At 39.8% G+C, this 20,810-nt stretch overlaps 1 protein-coding gene across 1 annotated transcript; it reads left to right on the top strand.

Annotated features, from left to right (window-relative positions):
* The first annotated feature begins 6,282 nt into the window (after positions 1-6,282).
* On the top strand, positions 6,283-9,035 carry LOC308400640 (uncharacterized protein). The gene is made up of 5 exons (XM_080888473.1): positions 6,283-6,383; positions 6,800-6,865; positions 6,988-7,155; positions 7,394-7,489; positions 7,938-9,035. Exons 2-5 carry the CDS (start codon positions 6,854-6,856, stop codon positions 8,199-8,201), a joined length of 540 nt encoding a protein of 179 aa, XP_080744599.1. The 5' UTR covers positions 6,283-6,383; positions 6,800-6,853; the 3' UTR covers positions 8,202-9,035.
* The last annotated feature ends 11,775 nt before the right edge of the window (positions 9,036-20,810 follow it).

The following is a 20,810-nucleotide window of genomic DNA, read 5'->3' on the forward strand; positions in this document are numbered from 1 at the left end:
CTGTATGAATGGCACCTGTTTGAACTCATCATCTGTATAAAAGACACCTGTCCACAGCCTCAAACAGTCAGACTCCAAACTCCGCCATGGCCAAGACCGAAGAGCTCTCGAAGGACACCAGGAAAAGTATTGTAGACCTGCACCAGACTGGGAAGAGTGAATCTACAATAGGCAAGCAGCTTGGTGTGAAGAAATCAACTGTGGGAGCAATCATCAGAAAATGGAAGACATACAAGACCACTGATAATCTCCCACGATCTGGGGCTCCACGCAAGATCTCATCCCGTGGGGTCAAAATGATCATGAGAACGGTGAGCAAAGATCCCAGAACCACACGGGGGGACCTGGTGAATGACCTGCAGAGAGCTGGGACCAAAGTAACAAAGGTCACCATCAGTAACACACTACAACGGCAGGGAATCAAATCCCGCAGTGCCAGACGTGTTCCGCTGCTGAAGCCAGTGCATGTCCAGGCCCGTCTGAAGTTTGCCAGAGAGCACATGGATGATACAGCAGAGGATTGGGAGAATGTCATGTGGTCAGATGAAACCAAAGTAGAACTTTTTGGTATAAACTCAACTCGTCGTGTTTGGAGGACGAAGAATACTGAGTTGCATCCCAAGAACACCATACCTACTGTGAAGCATGGGGGTGGAAACATCATGCTATGGGGCTGTTTTTCTGCCAAGGGGACAGGACGACTGATCCGTGTTAAGGACAGAATGAATGGGGCCATGTATCGTGAGATTTTGAGCCAAAACCTCCTTCCATCAGTGAGAACTTTGAAGATGAAACGAGGCTGGGTCTTCCAACATGACAATGATCCAAAACACACCGCCCAGGCAACAAAGGAGTGGCTCCGTAAGAAGCATTTGAAAGTCCTGGAGTGGCCTAGCCAGTCTCCAGACCTCAACCCCATAGAAAATCTGTGGCGGGAGTTGAAAGTCCGTGTTGCTCGGCGACAGCCCCAAAACATCACTGCTCTCGAGAAGATCTGCATGGAGGAATGGGCCAAAATACCAGCTACTGTGTGTGCAAACCTGGTAAAGACCTATAGTAAATGTTTGACCTCTGTTATTGCCAACAAAGGTTATGTTACAAAGTATTGAGTTGTATTTTTGTTATTGACCAAATACTTATTTGCCACCCTGATTTACGAATAAATTCTTTACAAATCCTACCATGTGGATTCATGGATTTTTTTTTTTCCACATTCTGTCTCTCACAGTTGAAGTGTACCTCTGGTGCAAATTACTGACCTCTGTCATCATTTTAGGTGGGGGAACTTGCACAATCGGTGGCTGACTAAATACTTTTTTGCCCCACTGTATCTGCAAGACCTTAAAAAGGCCAAGGGCCATCCCTGTGCAGCCCCTCAATCCCTCCCGCCCCTCCTGGTCACGAAGCCCCTTTGTGTGTCCCTGCTTTCCGTTTTCAGTCTAACATCTGTATGCTAATGCAGCTGAATGGGAATAAACTGGAATCAGCCTGGGAGCGAGGGTGAGGGGTGGCTTCCCTGTGTGTGGACAGATATGGGTGGATAAAGTGATTTGGGAGAATTCAGCAGCAGGGAAGGGTTTGTGCTGAGCTTAGAGAGAAAAAGAAGAATTATTGGTTAACGGGGGAGCTTAGGAGGGAATGGATGGGCTTGGGCTGTTTCAAGGAGGTGTCCTAATAAGCAGATGGCTCTCATCAAATATCCTGAAATGCTCACAAAAATTAAACAGCAAACTTAGATAACTTAGAAGCATAAATACATTTCACCTGTGATGCTGAGGCACAACTGTGTATTTTTAAGTTAAGAATGTTATTTGGCTGCTGGAACTGGACTGTGAGTTCAGAGGAACTGAGGCTCTCATTAAGCAAAAAAATGGCTCAAGTCAAAAATCCATGTGGGAGGTAGATTTGCTTAAGTCATGTTGCTTCAGTTGCTTGAGACCTGACATTTAAACACCAGTTACTAAAGTGCTTTCATAACACTGAGAAATGTATGTTGACGATGGTTCTCGGTATTTACTTAGACTGCACATGTAGTAGTAGTAGTAACCCTGTTAAGCTGTGACAAATGCAATTCTGCAGGCTTTCCTTACATTTTCACTCTCTTTAGAAGCTACGGGCACATTGTCATTAAAGATGTTTGTCTGTCCACTATTTATCTTCTAAAACGGGAAAGTTTCCTTGAACTCATAAAAACTGGATTTAATATAACTTCTATATGATAAAATCCAAAGTGATATAGTAAAAAGATACAATTAACACTGTATTTCATGTGGCATAAAACAAGTCTGTAAAAAGCTGTTGCTAAACTGGCCACTGGAAGACTTCCTGGTGTCTTTAATGAGTATTCTTTTTCCATTCATAAGTTGTAGGCTGTTAGATATTTAGAATAATCAACTATTTCATCCATTTGTGTTATGATAATTTTTTCATCACAAAATGCAGTCAGGGCTGGACTGGACAAAAAATCATCTATTTTTTATCCTTGTGACCCATCATTACCCCTCTCTGTCTCTCTCTCTCTTGATTACCAGTCCAGCCCTGTAGCAGTGGACTGGAATAAAACAATGTCCATGACATCAAAGCGAGAATGTCTTTTGGCGTCCACGCCCATTATCTTGACTCCTCTCCTTCCTATCTCATCCATTTGTATCCAATGGGGGAGTGGCAAATACATGTGGAGAGGAGATGAGGAAAGGAACTGAGGATGTACAATCTGAGAAATAAGAAGAGCACACATGGTCTCTCCTCCTGGCTCCAAGCCCACTCACCTGCCTCCCATCATCTCAGCTTATGCAATATACTCTGTCTTTTGAACCAGCTCTCACCAGACTCTTCTTTTCTGTTACAAAAGATTGCAGACTACAAACTTAACACACATCAATTCCAGTTCCAATTTTTCACCCCCAGAGTCCCTATATTTCAAAGCCTCTTCAGAATCAGAATCAAAATACTTTATTAATCCCTAAAGAAATGATGACAACCGGCATGCAGCCTGTTTCAGTTGCCCTGCCTTGATTCCATCTGATTCGTACCTCTGTAACAAAAGATCCTTAAGTAATAGTATTTAAGATGCAAAACCTCTGAGGAACATTTCTAGCTATTAGCTTTTGACTCCCTTTGTTGGTATTTAATAAACACAACAAAAAGTGTTTTTATAGCATTTGTTACTTTTCAGTATATTAAACAAAAGTTTCCCTAAAAGTTCGACCAAAACATGCTGAAGTCCACGGCACTGAAAATAAGAAGGCCAAATAAAAGGTCACTGCTTTAGTGTCCACGTTCCTTTATAACCCCAAGCATGTCAAAGTTCATAGTCATTTGTTCTCAGAGCCATCAGACTCTGGAGCTCAAACGGAGAAATCGATCCTCTAGTGTTCCTGTTTCTGTTTGTGTTATACCTCCTCACACATGACCTCCACAGAGAAGAAGCAAAGTTTTACTGCTTACTTAGAAATGCTTGAATGCTGGCCCCGGGTTATCCGTTAGACCTGGCACACTCTGGTCAGTGGGCCAACAGCTTTAAGTGGCCCCAAGATTCAGAGTTGCAGGACTGTCCAGTTTTTATTAAGTTGCACATTGGAAACTTTGGAACAGCCTCCTCAAGTACTCAATGGTTTAAATGCATCAATGGTTTAAATGCATCACAAACAACATCTTTAGTCGGATTCTATTAATTTTAGCTGTATGTGCCTAATAAATGACGACTAAGTGAACATGTTCGAAGCAAGTACTCATTTCTACCCGTAGACATAAACTCAACACACAACATTAAGCTAGAAGAGTGTTTTGGCAGCTCCCTCTACAGGTCCTCTTGCTTTTTTCAAGATGTTAGGAGGTTAAGAAATGCCTTCAGTTTTTACTACTGCACTTTTCATTGCATTATCTAAATTTTTATTTCGATTTTTTTTCTAATCCCTGCTGCCAGTATCTGTAGGCATTACTAACCAGTACAGATATTTTGGTGAATGCATTTTAATACAAATCGTTTTAGCCAACAAATATCAAACCTGTACCTATACTGTGGTAAACATACTGAGCTTGAAATCGGGAATTAGGATTCATTTACTATTCTTAAACTCAAAGCTACAACAGCATTCACGAGACAAAAAAAATGTCCTGAATTACAAATCATATATCTCAAGGTTTCCATGGTTATCTTTGTTGGTAGCGTTTTAAAATGAAGAAAGGGCAGCTGTCAGCAGATACTTAATTTCCACATTCAAGTCTGCAAAAGTGAAATGGAGAGACTTACTGGATGAGATGTAGGGAGGCAGTGCCATCTAGTGTACGCTTTAGTGAGGTACAAAATTATATGAGGGAGTTGGGGATCCTCTGTGTGCGTCATAAAAACGCAATCATTCATCTTCCAACTGTATCTTTCTGTTCTGGCTTTAGAATCATAGGTTGTTTACTGATCTGTACTTTGGGAGTCATGCTGTTGTGATACTGGGGAGAAAAGGGTAAGGTTTGATAGACTAAACCATTACACACAAAACTTGAAAAACCTAAAGAGTGTGTGAGACTAGCTGTGTTGTTCAGCAATAAACTCATCTACAAATGTGTTAGTAAAGAGTGACTTGTACTTCTGTCCCATTAAGCAACGGTTTAACAAATTTCACTGCAAACTATAAAAGGAATCTGGATTTAAATAGAACATAGCAGTGATGGATTAAGTGCAGGAAACACTAGTATAAGGTGTCTATGGAACAAATCTCCTTCAACGTTCAAAATGACCAAAGTGAGGACTACAGGCGTTTCTCTCAGTTGGTTGTGTTCAGGGAAAAAGCAGCTAAATACACTGAGACTGCTCCACATTGTTAGTGAGTTAACTCTGGATATCTGTAGGTTTTGTCAAACTTGGAGTGAACAAATGCAGAAAAAACAGTAAAAGATGCAGACAGTGAAAGTCTGGTTTATTTCATGAACACAGTGAAACATTTTACAGTCCACAGAGCAAAGTAGCATACATGATAAATAGATACACATAACACGGACGGTGAGAAGTAAAACTCGTTGTCTTACCACATGTTATATTCTGTAAACTTAAAATAAACCACAGAAATTAGAGTTTGGTGTTTTATAGTCACCTATTAAAAACATGAGTCAACATTACTGAAGTGACACTTTAATGATGCTTCATATCACAGTCTTTATGATGATAAAACTTGTTTTCTCATTAGCAGATGTCTGCGCTGTCACTTGTCATGAAAATGTCCTGAGCCAGGGTTCAAGCTTCCTCTTCAATTACCATTGATCATTAATAGGACACACAAAAGATTTGTCGCATTATCCCCATAAATAAAATGCTTTTATAGAAATCATTGTGACACAAATATTTAGATTCTTGATTCACAATGTGCCTGAACTCAAAATCTTTAGAGTTTCATAATTTTAAATTACCGCAAAGAATACATTTATACCATTGTATGAGCTACACTTCTTGTAAAAAATAAACTGATGCGTTTGAGAAAAGCTCCTGCTGTGACCTTCCTTCTGTGTGGCACACACACTCTCACACACACACACACACACACACACTCACACACAGAGGGGGGAGATCATTAATACAAAGGATTGGAGCCGGTTTTTTGGATTTTCACTTGTTGGCTTTAATATGAACAGTCACATAAAATTCATTCCAATTTTTTGCCTTTGCTTCAATTAAGATGTTTCTTTAAATCTACAACACCTTCCTTTTCAAAAAGTTTACTGACATAGTAAAGAAGTACACTGTAAACCCGAATGTTCAAAGTAATTAAATAGATTAAGTAGTGTATACTCAAAGTCTTTAAAAAGTTCTGTTAACTTAAATATGTCAAGTTCGTGTAACATGTTCTTCTTTTTGAGTAAATGAAACTAATAATATTTGATTGAATTGAACTATTTCTATATTAAGTAAGCATCACTTAAAATCATAACTTAAGCACAACGTAACACAGTTAAGTTAGGACATATAAGAATGGTAAAGTCCTGTTATTTTTGTTGTTTCAAGTATAGGATTTAATAATAAACTTAATTTATGTAGCACATGCTAAAATACAATAAAATCTCAAAGTGTTTCACCAAATAAGTGAAATCAAATTGTCTTAAATGCATTAGTGGAAGACAAAATGTATTTATTTTAATATTCATTATTTTATCAATGTATCCTACATATATATTTTTAATTTTTTCCGCAAGTGTTGAGCAGCTGCAGGAATCAATTTTTATTCCGAGTTAATCTCTGATTCACCCTCCGAAGCGGAAGGCGGCGCTAATGAGCATTAATACGAAACACAGAAGAAGTAAAGGTATATGGGCGGGAACAGCACCAAAGAGGCACGGACACGGACGACTGGAGAAAGTTGCACCTAACTGCAGCAACTAGCATCACTGGACTTACAGTAAGTTTTCAATGTTGATATTAGTTTATTGTTAAAATACGAATATTTAGTTGTATTTTGGGTGCGTGTCGAAAAGAATAGCAGAAATGTCGGGTCCGTGTTTTTTATGTGCTTTGCTGCTCTCCCCGAAGGAAACTTTGCGCTTGCAGAGCTAGCATTAAGTTGTTGTAATGAGGGTCGCAGGCTGTTTAAAAAGTTAGATACTACTTGTTCTAGAGGTGGCGCCCGGTCGCCTTGTATGAAACAAAGTGTTTTAATCTCTCTAAATTTTTAAACCCCCTCTCATGACTCAGAATAGTTGGGTCCAAACAAGCCCGTTGTCCCTGCAGTTACACAACGGAGATGCCTGTCTGCAGTGAGAGTGCTTTCAAGCAGTTTTCTTGTTAGAAACGCTATATTTTAAACTATATGTGCAGGGTTAGGGTTGTGAAGGAGTGAAGGAGCTCTTGGACCTCTGGCCTGCTCTAAAAATGGAGTCTGAGGTAATATGGATCAGCTCTCTTTAAAATGAAAATTGTAATTCTTACTCATGTGGCAGCTTTTTGCTGCTTTATAAAGATGTGCGAGATTCTTCAAATTGAACTGTATTGTCCTTCTGCTGTAGTTGTATGCAGAGTTTCAGCGGATTACAAATCAGAACCTGCCCAATACATTCTACGCTGAACTTGACCGCCATCTTCCTCGACTGATGACCTTATTCAGACAGAAGGCATCAAAAACTGGGAAGACAGCTGATGCCCTGGCTGAAATTCTAAGAATTCACAATGAACAGGTAATAATAGATTGTTACACATTTCATAGGTTGAACCAGTGGAACATTGGACAGGTTCAATGATTTAAATGAGCTTTTTGAATTTTGCTATTACTCCACTTTGTGTTTGCTATTTGTCTGACTGTATTAAAGATGTGAACAGGTTATTTGTGGACATATGTTCTGATTTGACTGTTGTTGTTGTTGTTGTTCAGTAAACTCACCAGTATATACAATTCTGTTTTTAATCTGGAAATAGGAAATCCATGATATCCACACCAAGCGCACTACCGTTCTCCACGCCCTTCCTGTCTATCTGCGTGAGGATGTCTCTGGATTTTTCAGAACCTGCACTGTGAGTGTCCTTAAGTATCTAACAGATACTACTGTGTATATAAACAGTGCATCAAAGTACAAACATGTATTTTGATGCACTGTTTGGACTTACCTTTGTTTAGTCTACCCATACGGTTTCCATGTATGGTCTTTTCTGTCTCCTCACTACGAATGAACTGAATTGGTGTTTTGTTGAAAGTGATAAGATGTTTAGTAAAACCTTTTCCTGTGTATTTCCTTTAGCTTAGTTTCAGTCTATCTCACACCACTTGATTCTCTGGTGAATTAGCTGATTTATGTGTGCAGAACATGGATCTTCTGTTTTTCACCTCTTACAGTGAGACTCAGGTCTCCCTTGTAAAAGAGGTATTGGATCTCAATTGGAGTTGGTAAAATGAGAAATTATATGTCGTCTGTTGTATTTCTTGGGTTAGATTGTGATTAGTATCTCTTTTTCATTAATTCAGGACGAATCTGATGAGTTGGAGCTTGATGGTGTTGAAGTGGCCCTCTTCACTGTCATTAGTGACCATGACACGACAAGTCCAGTTCACTACCAACCTGTGAAAATCTCTGTCGTCATTGAAAGTGATGCCGTGTTCAGTCTCCCCAGATTTGGTGAAGCCTTCCTGGTAATGTTTGGACTGATCTATGCACCTCAGCTACCCCAAAGCCCTGACCAACACTTTAGAATTTACTCAAAAGATTTTACTTGGTCTAGAAAGTGGTAAACTGTCACCCAGGTTACAGACCCTCAAGAATGACTTGGTTATGTAGGAACTCATCTGAAAGAAGGATGCAGGGTGAAGCATTATAAAAGGCTAGTTCAAAGTTCTCTCCTTTTATCTAAATAATGCCTCAAAACGTTATTGCATTCAGCCAATAGGTCCAAACTATACAACGTGCCTTTGTTCTCATTAACATAATGCAAAGCAACACTAATGTTTTGTGTGTTTTAATGTTTTTCGTAATACTATTTCCAAAACATTGTGGGCTGCGCAAGATGACCTAAATTTCACTGTTTGATACTGGTTAATGTAAAACAAATAGCATTGTAATTCACTCAAATTGCTGCCCTGTTGCCTTATTCAGATATTCAGATATTATTCAGATATTAGCCAGAGAGCCAAAAGCCAGAGAGCCAGAGAGCCAAAAGCACATTTTGATATTATTTATTATTATTTGGCATTATTTTTCATTACTCTGACAGTTTTCCTGACTAAACAATTTTTGGTCTACTTATTTTAATTTATAAATGTTTTTGTTAATTATTTTTAATCAATTTATTTATTTTTTTAAAAAAATGTATTTAATTTCAACATAGTGCTAAAAGGGAGCAGGCAAGATACTGTTCAATGGCAGATGTTTATGACTTTTGCATATTAAGTTACCGATACTCAGTGTAATTGAGGCAATCAATTGCCTCAAAAATTTTATGTTTTGGGTCACATGTTTTTAAGTATCAAGTAGTCAACATATTTGACTAACGTGTACTTAAAATAATGACAACACAAACTAATAAACATTTGAGTTTTGTTAACATAAAAATGTTGTGGTTGTGTACTTATTTTTTATAAGTTCTGTGAACTTATTTCTTTGAATTTGTAAACTTGAAACTTTAAGTCATATTAACTGCAAATATTTGAGTTGACCGTTCTCAAAAGATACAAGTACCATGTAATCCAAACTTTTATGTTCTGGAAAAATTTGACTTTTGAGTTGATCAACTCAAAAAAATTGAGGCAATCGATTGCCTCAATTTTTTTGAGTTCTGGTAACTTATTCGGGTTTACAGTGTAGCTAGGGAACTCAGTAAGTATGAGCAGCAATAGCTTAGGGACACTTTCTCCAATAAAGAGGAATTAATCATCTGCTGTTCATCAAAAAGTGCCATTAAAAACAATTCAGCAGACCCTCAAAAAAAGTGCCATTACATTACTACTCCTGGGGATCCCGCAGGCAAATGGGAACCATGAAGAGGTAGAGTTGGATGTCTCGAATCTGGTCTTGGTCTCGAGACCACTTTTACGTGGTCTTGGTCTCGTCTTGGTCTCGACGGACTTTTGTCTTGGTCTCGACGGACATTTGTCTTGGTCTTGTCTTGGTCTCGACGGACTTTTGTCTTGGTCTCGCTGTTTCTGTCTTGCGTTCTCAAATCGACATAGTGTTCGGGAGATTTGGAGTCAACCATAAGCGGAGCGGGGGGGGGGGGGGGGGGTGGCTTACTGGGCTTAAGCCCGGGTCATTTTTTCAGAAGCATGGGGTCTTTTGGAGTGTAATTTTTTAGTTAGATGCCTGACTGACAACTGTATAAAACAAAAACAACACACGAAGCACAGAGCGCACCGTCGTAAATTCCCCCTAATTTTGGTATGATCCGAGCTCAGGCACTAGGCGACTGAGCACAGCACCCATGTGAGCGAGGGGGGAGAAGCTGCTGGCTGTAGTGATGGGATTTCCGGCTCTTTTTATAGATCCGGCTCTTTCGGTTCGGCTCACTAAAAAGAGCCGGCTCTTTCGGCTCCGAACCGGCTCTTCAGGTTGTTTTGTTGCTTTAATTAATTTATTATTAACAATAATATAAAATTATGCACAAAAGGAATTACTAACGTAAAAAAAGTGGTTTTATTTGTATATGTTTATATATAAATATATGCGGTGGCCCCTACAGACAAAACACGTACAAACTCCAAAACACATTTCTAGCATGAACTGAACTTCCAAAGCAGAGCTACTAGATCACTTAAATTACACAATTGAAAGCATGTGTGTATTGTTTGTGTATTTATACACAGGCACTCATATATATTCAAATAATTTTAAAAAAGTTCATTTACCTGTTACTACCACACACCAAATCCGGTCATTGGTACTTGCTGGCTTGTGTAGCCACTAGGTAACAAAAGCTCAACACTGCGCCCAGCATCCTGGAGCACTTCTGTTGTCTTTTGTACGTGTTTTGAGTTTTTACGTGTTTTGGAGTTTGTACGTGTTTTTACGTGTTTTGGAGTTTGTACATGCTTCAGAGTTCGTACATGATTTGAAGTTTGTATGTGCTTTGTCTGTAGGGGCCACCGTAAATATACTTTTATTTATTCCCTCCACATAAAATGTAATAAATAAATCATATAATACAAAAATCAACTATTCACATTTCAACTTTTAACTATTTAAATTTTCAGCTTTTTCCTTTTACAAATTTAAAGTGAAAACAACACAAAACACTGCAAACCACAACACAATTAAATATAAATTATAATATGAAAACAAAAAGAAGATGCATATTCTCTGTCATATGGGCCTGCATGAATAAACTTTCTGAATCCTTTATCATCTGCAACCGAAAATAGTTGTGGATGATTACTATACCTTTCTAATGTGACGTTGTTGTCCCTGGCTCTCTTTCTCTCTCTCTCCCTCTGGCTCTGTTCCTGTGCTACTGAGTGTAACTACCGCCCCTCCCCCTCTGCCCAGCATAAAGCACAAGGCTCAGGTGCGAAGTGAAGCGGAAAAAAAGTGAGAGAGAGAGAGAGAGAGAGAGGGTGAGAGAAAGAAAAAAACAAACAAAAAAAACCCACGTGACGGCTCGCGATAAGGAGTCGGGTCGCGTCGTTCACGTCAAAGAGTCGGCTCTAAGAGCCATTTCGTTCGCGAACGACCCATCACTAGCTGGCTGCGAGTTTGCTGCAGACAGAGGAGAGCTTAAGTTTGACCAGGTACCAAAGCAAATCATTCGTACTGAACTAATAATGTAAATATGACGGTGTATCACGAAAGATTGATTTCAAACTGATCACTTGGTTGCGTTACTTGCTCTTCGAGTGAATCAACAAATGGATAAATAAAAAGCCGAACAGCAATGCTGATTTTTTAGAGAGTCTTAGCTTACATTTCATATTTTCAGTTGTTACCCTCCACGGCTAAACAAACTCTCTAAATCGGTTTCAATTGTGTACTGATGTACACAACAATGGACATAAGGAGCTTCTTTCAAAGAAAAAACTCAGGTAGATGTTATTTTATATATTATGCTTTGGATGTTGTTTAGTATATCTATGCAAAACAAGAGGAATTTCAATACACAGCAGTATATTCACAGTTGAAACCAGATATTTACATACAATTTATGGAGAAAACATAAAAACTTTTTTTTACTGTTAAACATCAATTTAGAGTAAACTTTTGTTTTAGATAAATAAATGTTGAAATATCTTTTGAATTAGTGAAATGTCGGAATAAAAAGAGGGAGCTGTCTATTTTAATCACTTTCATCAAATGTAGGAGCACATGTACACTAAGTTTATTGTTAATTAATAAGAAACTCCAGACGATTCGATTCTGAGCTGAAGAAGCTTCTGATAGGTTAGTAGAGTCCATGTGAGTAAACTGGTGGCACACCTGTGGATGCATATAAGGCAAAACACAGAGCCTGTTTCTGTGACATGGGAACATCAAGAGATGTCAACCAAAACACCAGGAAAAGAATTGTGGAGCTCCATAAGTGTGGCTCAGTTTGAATACAATTTGGTGCCATTTGCAATTAAGAAATACAGATAGTTTCTCTCTTTACTCTCAAAGTTAACAAATATGTTTTTTATATTTATCAATCTAACAAAATAAACATTTAGTCTGATTTGATGTTACAATTAAAAAGTGTTTGTGTTTTTATCTGAAGAGTACATAAATATCTGGTTTCAACTGTATAGTTGATGATGTTGGTGTTTGGCTTGATTGTCAGCACAAAGAGGGAGAGAGAGGAGCAGAGAGGGAGAGAGAGGAGCAGAGAGGGAGAGAGAGAATGACGACAGAACAGAGATGAACAAGAGCAGGTGAGACACACATGTTAGTCAAATGGCTGTTTGCCAAAACTCATCAGAACATGTACCTAGTGTTTCTTTTTAGATACCATTTGTTACTTTTCAAATTCTATATTTATTAAGTTATGCAGGCTTGTTTGCACAACAAGGCTACATAATTATATAAACTTTTCTCAATCTAAATATTGTACTTTGGTAGAATTAAAAAATAAGTGTAGTGCAGGTCTATGATGATTTTTTAGTGCTACTATCATCTAGTTCTGATTCTGGTTCTGTCTTGGTTACTGTTGTAGTCCTGTTTTAATTCCGGATCAGTTCTGGGTATGGTTGAATTGGGGTTTAGTCCCTGTGTCTTGATACAGGCCCGACTTTGTTCTGCCTTGTTGCTTAATTAAAAAACTAGTTTAAGGTGTCCTGCATATGTATATAGAATAGCATCTGGCTGCAGTTTAAAGACTTTTTTTGTCTCGGTCTCGGTCTTGGTCTTGGTCTCGTCTCGACTCGGTCTCGTCTCAACTTGGTCTTGGTCTTGTCTTGGTCTCGATACCATCTGGTCTTGGTCTTGTCTTGGTCTCGATACCCTCTGGTCTTGGTCTTGTCTTGGTCTCGGATTAGGCGGTCTTGACTACAAGTCTATGAAGAGGTCACTAGAAAAGCTGCAACCACCAAGTACCTGCAGAGGGTCAGGCAAGTCCTGAGAAGTCAGCTGAACGGTAAGAACAAGATCCGGGCCATCAACACCTACGCCCTGCCCGTGATCAGGTACCCAGCTGGGGTAATAAAATAAGCTGGTCAAAGGAGGAGATAGAAGCCACTGACATCAAGACTCCTGACCATGCATGGAGGGTTTCACCCCAAGTCCAGCACCCTGAGGCTGATCGCTAAGCGGAAGGAAGGGGGCCGGGGACTGGTGAGTGTCAGCACCACGGTTCAGGATGAGACAACAGACATGCATGAATACATGAGGAAGATGGCCCCAACCGACCGTGTGCTCAGATAATACCGCAGGAAGCAGAAACCCAAGAATGAGGAGGAAGAGGAGGCACCATCATGGAAGGCCCCCTAGGGTGGTGGAGAATGACCGAGCTAAGATCCTGTGGGACATCCAGATACAGACGGACAAAATGGTGATGGCTAACCAACCGGACATAGTGGTGATAGACAAACAGAAGAAGACGGCCGTAGGGATAGATGTAGTGGTTCTGAATGACAGCAACATCAGAAAGAAGGAACATGAGTAGCTCAAGAAATACCAAGGGCTCAGAGAAGAGCTCGAGAAAATGTGGAGGGTGACGGTAAGAGTGGTAATCGGAGCACTAGGTGCAGTGACTCAGGAACAACATCAGAGATCTCTGTTCAGAAGAGCGCAGTCCTAGAAAAAGCTAAGATCAAGGGCTGGATCGCAGGGGCAGCAGCCCAAGCAGAGAAGCTCAGACTTCCCTCTCCCCGGCCACCTCCTCCAGCTTTTCCGGGGGAACACCAAGGTGTTCCAAGGCCAGCTGAGAGATATCTCCTCCAGCATGTCCTGGGTCTGCCCTGGGGCCTCCTCCCAGTGGGACATGCCTGGAACACCTCAACCAGGATGCGCCCAGGAGGCATCCTTGTCAGATGCTCAATCCACCTCATCTGGCTCCTTTCGACGTGGAGGAGCAGTGGCTCTACTCTGAGTTCATCCCAGATGGCCGAACTTCTCACCATATCTCTAAGGGAGAGGCCAGCTACCCTTTGGAGGAAGCTCATTTCCGCCGCTTGTATCCGCCATCTCGTCACAGGGAAGAACTGTGGGGTGATTCTTAGAAATCCCCTTTCACAATACAAAGGTCACAAGGAGTTAAGAAGGAAGGAGTTGGCATGATGCTCCCACAACAAGCTGATGTGAGTATTTACGTTCATTCACAAATGGAAAACTCATAGATTTCTTCTTTTTTTGGGCTGTATGGAAGCCCCAAACGCAATTTCATTGTTCTTGACAATGACAATAAATAAATAAATACTAATACCACAACTGTCTTATCCAGTCTCATAAAATATGTATGTGGGCTAATCAGGTTGTTAGCTTTTACTTGTTTCAAATCTGCAACGGTTATAGGCACTTATTTTCACTGTAACTCATTAAATGTACTTCTTCATATCCTTAAACGTATATTTCTATACGATTACAACCTAATACACCATTTGCTCAAAAATTCGTAATTCGTAAATTAATCTGTGCTTAGTACACAACAGCATTAGTACAAATAATGTTAAATATTCTTTCATTCTTGTCAACTCAAAAACTGTACTAAAATAAAAAAAATAAATAATGACAGCATGCATCTCGTCATAAAACTAAACATCTAATACATGAACAAAATAACTCACAAACATTCAAATTTTCATTTCCTTGAAATTAGGTTACCCTGATGTTTATATACATTCACTCAAGTGGCTCCAAAGTGTTTTCTTCAAACAGGACACCTGATAAATGGTAAATGGCCTGTATTTATATAGCGCTTTACTAGTCCCTAAGGACCCCAAAGCGCTTTACACATCCAGTCATCCACCCATTCACACACTGGTGATGGCAAGCTACATTGTAGCCACAGCCACCCTGGGGCGCACTGACAGAGGCGAGGCTGCCGGACACTGGCGCCACCGGGCCCTCTGACCACCACTAGTAGGCAACGGGTGAAGTGTCTTGCCCAAGGACACAACGACCGAGACTGTCCAAGCCGGGGCTCGAACCGGCAACCTTCCGATTACAAGGCGAACTCCCAACTCTTGAGCCACGATCGCCCCACAATATAAATGAAAAATGTTAACGATATGTTCACAGTTAATAATATCCAGAGTACCTTCAAGTTCGAATCACTGCCTTGTGGTTGTTTTACCTCAGCCAAACAATTAAGGTGTGGTTTACATCCATGTCTGTCCACTTATGATACAGTATACACATGTAGTCCGTTAAAGCCACTCACCTTTGATTACTGAATTGCATTTACTTCATCAATGAAGTGAATGCAATTCACATTTGTGCGAACATTTGTCCTTACAATATAACAGACATTGAGTCAGGATTTGTTGACTGTTTAAGTGGTGCTACATGAATCCCCCACCTGTGTGTAATCTCCCTGTGTTTCTCTGAGTGTATTTAAGTCGTGTCTTCAGCTGTAGTAGTTGCTGGTCCGTCTGTGTTTCTACCATGTTCCATTCGTGTGTTCTCCCTGCTGTCACCATCATATGCCATCATCTATCTTCCTTCATGTTCATGTTCGTGTTCAGTAGTTAGTTGTTCCCAGTATAGTTTAGTTCATTCTCCGTTTTCCGGTCTATTTTTATTTTGTGTTTAATAAACCACCTTTACGAGTGCCTGCGTTTGGATCCTCCTTTATTACTTCCACACGGCTCATCTCACTCGCCGTGACAATTGTGTGATAAACAACTAACAGCTTCCTCTTTCTGTAAGAACATACAGAATTAGAAAAAGGGGAACCTCAGCTCAAAGTTCTTAGAATAACTGTTTTATTTGTACACACACACACACACACACACACACACAGAGCCACACAGAAAAGTATAAATAAAGCACGCAGACAGTGATGAGATGCAGGTCGTGCGTCCATGACTGCCCTCGCGAGTGAAAGACAACTGCAGTGTTTGTGTTTTCTAACTCAGGTGTCTCAAGCTGAAGAACTGTGGGGTGATTCTTAGAAATCCCCTGTCACAATACAAAGGTCACAAGGAGTTAAGAAGGAAGGAGTTGGCATGATGCTCCCACAACAAGCTGATGTGAGTATTTACGTTCATTCACAAATGGAAAACTCATAGATACCACAACTGTCTTATCCAGTCTCATAAAATATGTATGTGGGCTAATCAGGTTGTTAGCTTTTACTTGTTGCAAATCTGCAACGGTTATAGGCACTTATTTTCACTGTAACTCATTAAATGTACTTCTTCATATCCTTAAACGTATATTTCTATACGATTACAACCTAATACACCATTTGCTCAAAAATTCGTAATTCGTAAATTAATCTGTGCTTAGTACACAACAGCATTAGTACAAATAATGTTAAATATTCTTTCATTCTTGTCAACTCAAAAACTGTACTAAAATAAAAAAATAAATAATGACAGCATGCATCTCGTCATAAAACTAAACATCTAATACATGAACAAAATAACTCACAAACATTCAAATTTTCAGCATTTTTATTTCCTTGAAATCAGGTTACCCTGATGTTTATATACATTCACTCAAGTGGCTCCAAAGTGTTTTCTTCAAAACACTTTGCGCCACCAGGCCCTCTGACCACCACTAGTAGGCAACGGGTGAAGTGTCTTGCCCAAGGACACAACGACCGAGACTGTCCAAGCCGGGGCTCGAACCAGCAACCTTCCGATTACAAGGTGAACTCCCAACTCTTGAGCCACGATCGCCCCACAATATAAACGAAAAATGTTAACGATATGTTCACAGTTAATAATATCCAGAGTACCTTCAAGTTCGAATCACTGCCTTGTGGTTGTTTTACCTCAGCCAAACAGTTAAGGTGTGGTTTACATCCATGTCTGTCCACTTATGATACAGTATACACATGTAGTCCGTTAAAGCCACTCACCTTTGATTACTGAATTGCATTTACTTCATCAATGAAGTGAATGCAATTCACATTTGTGCGAACATTTGTCCTTACAATATCACAGACATTGAGTCAGGATTTGTTGACTGTTTAAGTGGTGCTACATGAATCCCCCACCTGTGTGTAATCTCCCTGTGTTTCTCTGAGTGTATTTAAGTCGTGTCTTCAGCTGTAGTAGTTGCTGGTCCGTCTGTGTTTCTACCATGTTCCATTCGTGTGTTCTCCCTGCTGTCACCATCATATGCCATCATCTATCTTCCTTCATGTTCATGTTCGTGTTCAGTAGTTAGTTGTTCCCAGTATAGTTTAGTTCATTCTCCGTTTTCCGGTCTATTTTTATTTTGTGTTTAATAAACCACCTTTACGAGTGCCTGCGTTTGGATCCTCCTGTATTACTTCCACACGGCTCATCTCACTCGCCGTGACAATTGTGTGATAAACAACTAACAGCTTCCTCTTTCTGTAAGAACATACAGAATTAGAAAAAGGGGAACCTCAGCTCAAAGTTCTTAGAATAACTGTTTTATTTGTACACACACACACACACACACACACACACACAGAGCCACACAGAAAAGTATAAATAAAGCACGCAGACAGTGATGAGATGCAGGTCGTGCGTCCATGACTGCCCTCGCGAGTGAAAGACAACTGCAGTGTTTGTGTTTTCTAACTCAGGTGTCTCAAGCTGAAGAACTGTGGGGTGATTCTTAGAAATCCCCTGTCACAATACAAAGGTCACAAGGAGTTAAGAAGGAAGGAGTTGGCATGATGCTCCCACAACAAGCTGATGTGAGTATTTACGTTCATTCACAAATGGAAAACTCATAGATACCACAACTGACTTATCCAGTCTCATAAAATATGTATGTGGGCTAATCAGGTTGTTAGCTTTTACTTGTTGCAAATCTGCAACGGTTATAGGCACTTATTTTCACTGTAACTCATTAAATGTACTTCTTCATATCCTTAAACGTATATTTCTATACGATTACAACCTAATACACCATTTGCTCAAAAATTCGTAATTCGTAAATTAATCTGTGCTTAGTACACAACAGCATTAGTACAAATAATGTTAAATATTCTTTCATTCTTGTCAAAAACTGTACTAAAATAAAAAAATAAATAATGACAGCATGCATCTCGTCATAAAACTAAACATCTAATACATGAACAAAATAACTCACAAACATTCAAATTTTCAGCATTTTTATTTCCTTGAAATCAGGTTACCCTGATGTTTATATACATTCACTCAAGTGGCTCCAAAGTGTTTTCTTCAAAACACTTTGCGCCACCAGGCCCTCTGACCACCACTAGTAGGCAACGGGTGAAGTGTCTTGCCCAAGGACACAACGACCGAGACTGTCCAAGCCGGGGCTCGAACCGGCAACCTTCCGATTACAAGGCGAACTCCCAACTCTTGAGCCACGATCGCCCCACAATATAAACGAAAAATGTTAACGATATGTTTAAGTAAGGAGCAAAATACAATTAGGAGAGCTTGTTTGGATGAAGACTTAAACTGCAAACAGCAGCTAAGTGAATAAGGAGCTGTGTCCAAAAATCCTCAGCAGTGACATCATACATCATAGTTCAAACATCAAACATCATAGTTCAAAATCCTCAGTGCACACCTTTTTTTCCTGCTGTGTCTAAATGCTCTTAGCTGTTAAAATAGAGGAAAAAGTTTGACATATATCTGTCACGGTTCTGGGTCGGTTCGACCCAGCATTTTAAGTTGGGTTTTTTTGGGGTTTATTTTTGCATTATAGAGTGTTTTGGGGTTCTCTGGTGTTTTGATTATTTACAATAGATTATATTACTGTGGTTCTGGTTTAGGGTTTTCTTCACAGGGTTTGTGTTCTCATGTTTTGTGTGGGTTTAGTTCTGTGTCTGGTCTGCGTCTTTGTGTAGTGATGTCTTGTTCCTGTTTTATTGTGAAGGTCTGCGTCTCATGTGGGTGTGTTCAGTTTACCTCCCTTGTCTCGTCTCGTTAATTACTCCCAGCTGTGTCCCCCACCTGTGTGTAATCTCCCTGTGTTTCTCTGAGTGTCTTCAGCTGTAGTAGTTGCTGGTCCGTCTGTGTTTCTACCATGTTCCATTCGTGTGTTCTCCCTGCTGTCACCATCATATGCCATCGTCTATCTTCCTTCATGTTCATGTTCGTGTTCAGTAGTTAGTTGTTCCCAGTATAGTTTAGTTCATTCTCCGTTTTCCGGTCTATTTTTATTTTGTGTTTAATAAACCACCTTTACGAGTGCCTGCGTTTGGATCCTCCTTTATTACTTCCACACGGCTCATCTCACTCGCCGTGACAATTGTGTGATAAACAACTAACAGCTTCCTCTTTCTGTAAGAACATACAGAATTAGAAAAAGGGGAACCTCAGCTCAAAGTTCTTAGAATAACTGTTTTATTTGTACACACACACACACACACACACACACAGAGCCACACAGAAAAGTATAAATAAAGCACGCAGACAGTGATGAGATGCAGGTCGTGCGTCCATGACTGCCCTCGCGAGTGAAAGACAACTGCAGTGTTTGTGTTTTCTAACTCAGGTGTCTCAAGCTGAAGAACTGTGGGGTGATTCTTAGAAATCCCCTGTCACAATACAAAGGTCACAAGGAGTTAAGAAGGAAGGAGTTGGCATGATGCTCCCACAACAAGCTGATGTGAGTATTTACGTTCATTCACAAATGGAAAACTCATAGATACCACAACTGTCTTATCCAGTCTCATAAAATATGTATGTGGGCTAATCAGGTTGTTAGCTTTTACTTGTTGCAAATCTGCAACGGTTATAGGCACTTATTTTCACTGTAACTCATTAAATGTACTTCTTCATATCCTTAAACGTATATTTCTATACGATTACAACCTAATACACCATTTGCTCAAAAATTCGTAATTCGTAAATTAATCTGTGCTTAGTACACAACAGCATTAGTACAAATAATGTTAAATATTCTTTCATTCTTGTCAACTCAAAAACTGTACTAAAATAAAAAAATAAATAATGACAGCATGCATCTCGTCATAAAACTAAACATCTAATACATGAACAAAATAACTCACAAACATTCAAATTTTCAGCATTTTTATTTCCTTGAAATCAGGTTACCCTGATGTTTATATACATTCACTCAAGTGGCTCCAAAGTGTTTTCTTCAAAACACTTTGCGCCACCAGGCCCTCTGACCACCACTAGTAGGCAACGGGTGAAGTGTCTTGCCCAAGGACACAACGACCGAGACTGTCCAAGCCGGGGCTCGAACCGGCAACCTTCCGATTACAAGGTGAACTCCCAACTCTTGAGCCACGATCGCCCCACAATATAAACGAAAAATGTTAACGATATGTTTAAGTAAGGAGCAAAATACAATTAGGAGAGCTTGTTTGGATGAAGACTTAAACTGCAAACAGCAGCTAAGTGAATAAGGAGCTGTGTCCAAAAATCCTCAGCAGTGACATCATACATCATAGTTCAAACATCATAGTTCAAAATCCTCAGTGCACACCTTTTTTTCCTGCTGTGTCTAAATGCTCTTAGCTGTTAAAATAGAGGAAAAAGTTTGACATATATCTGTCACGGTTCTGGGTCGGTTCGACCCAGCATTTTAAGTTTTTTGGGGGGGGTTTATTTTTGCATTATAGAGTGTTTTGGGGTTCTCTGGTGTTTTGATTATTTACAATAGATTATATTACTGTGGTTCTGGTTTAGGGTTTTGTTCACAGGGTTTGTGTTCTCATGTTTTGTGTGGGTTTAGTTCTGTGTCTGGTCTGCGTCTTTGTGTAGTGATGTCTTGTTCCTGTTTTATTGTGAAGGTCTGCGTCTCATGTGGGTGTGTTCAGTTTACCTCCCTTGTCTCGTCTCGTTAATTACTCC

Source organism: Rhamphochromis sp. 'chilingali' (genome assembly GCF_963969265.1).
Source record: "Rhamphochromis sp. 'chilingali' genome assembly, chromosome: 8".
Taxonomy (NCBI): Eukaryota; Metazoa; Chordata; class Actinopteri; order Cichliformes; family Cichlidae; genus Rhamphochromis; species Rhamphochromis sp. 'chilingali'.

Bases quoted from the DNA above. Each gene is read 5' to 3' on its own strand.
- LOC308400640 (XM_080888473.1), top strand. The intron at 7,156-7,393 runs GTAATAATAGAT...ATCTGGAAATAG, and splicing joins TAAGAATTCACAATGAACAG to GAAATCCATGATATCCACAC. The intron at 7,490-7,937 runs GTGAGTGTCCTT...TCATTAATTCAG, and splicing joins GATTTTTCAGAACCTGCACT to GACGAATCTGATGAGTTGGA.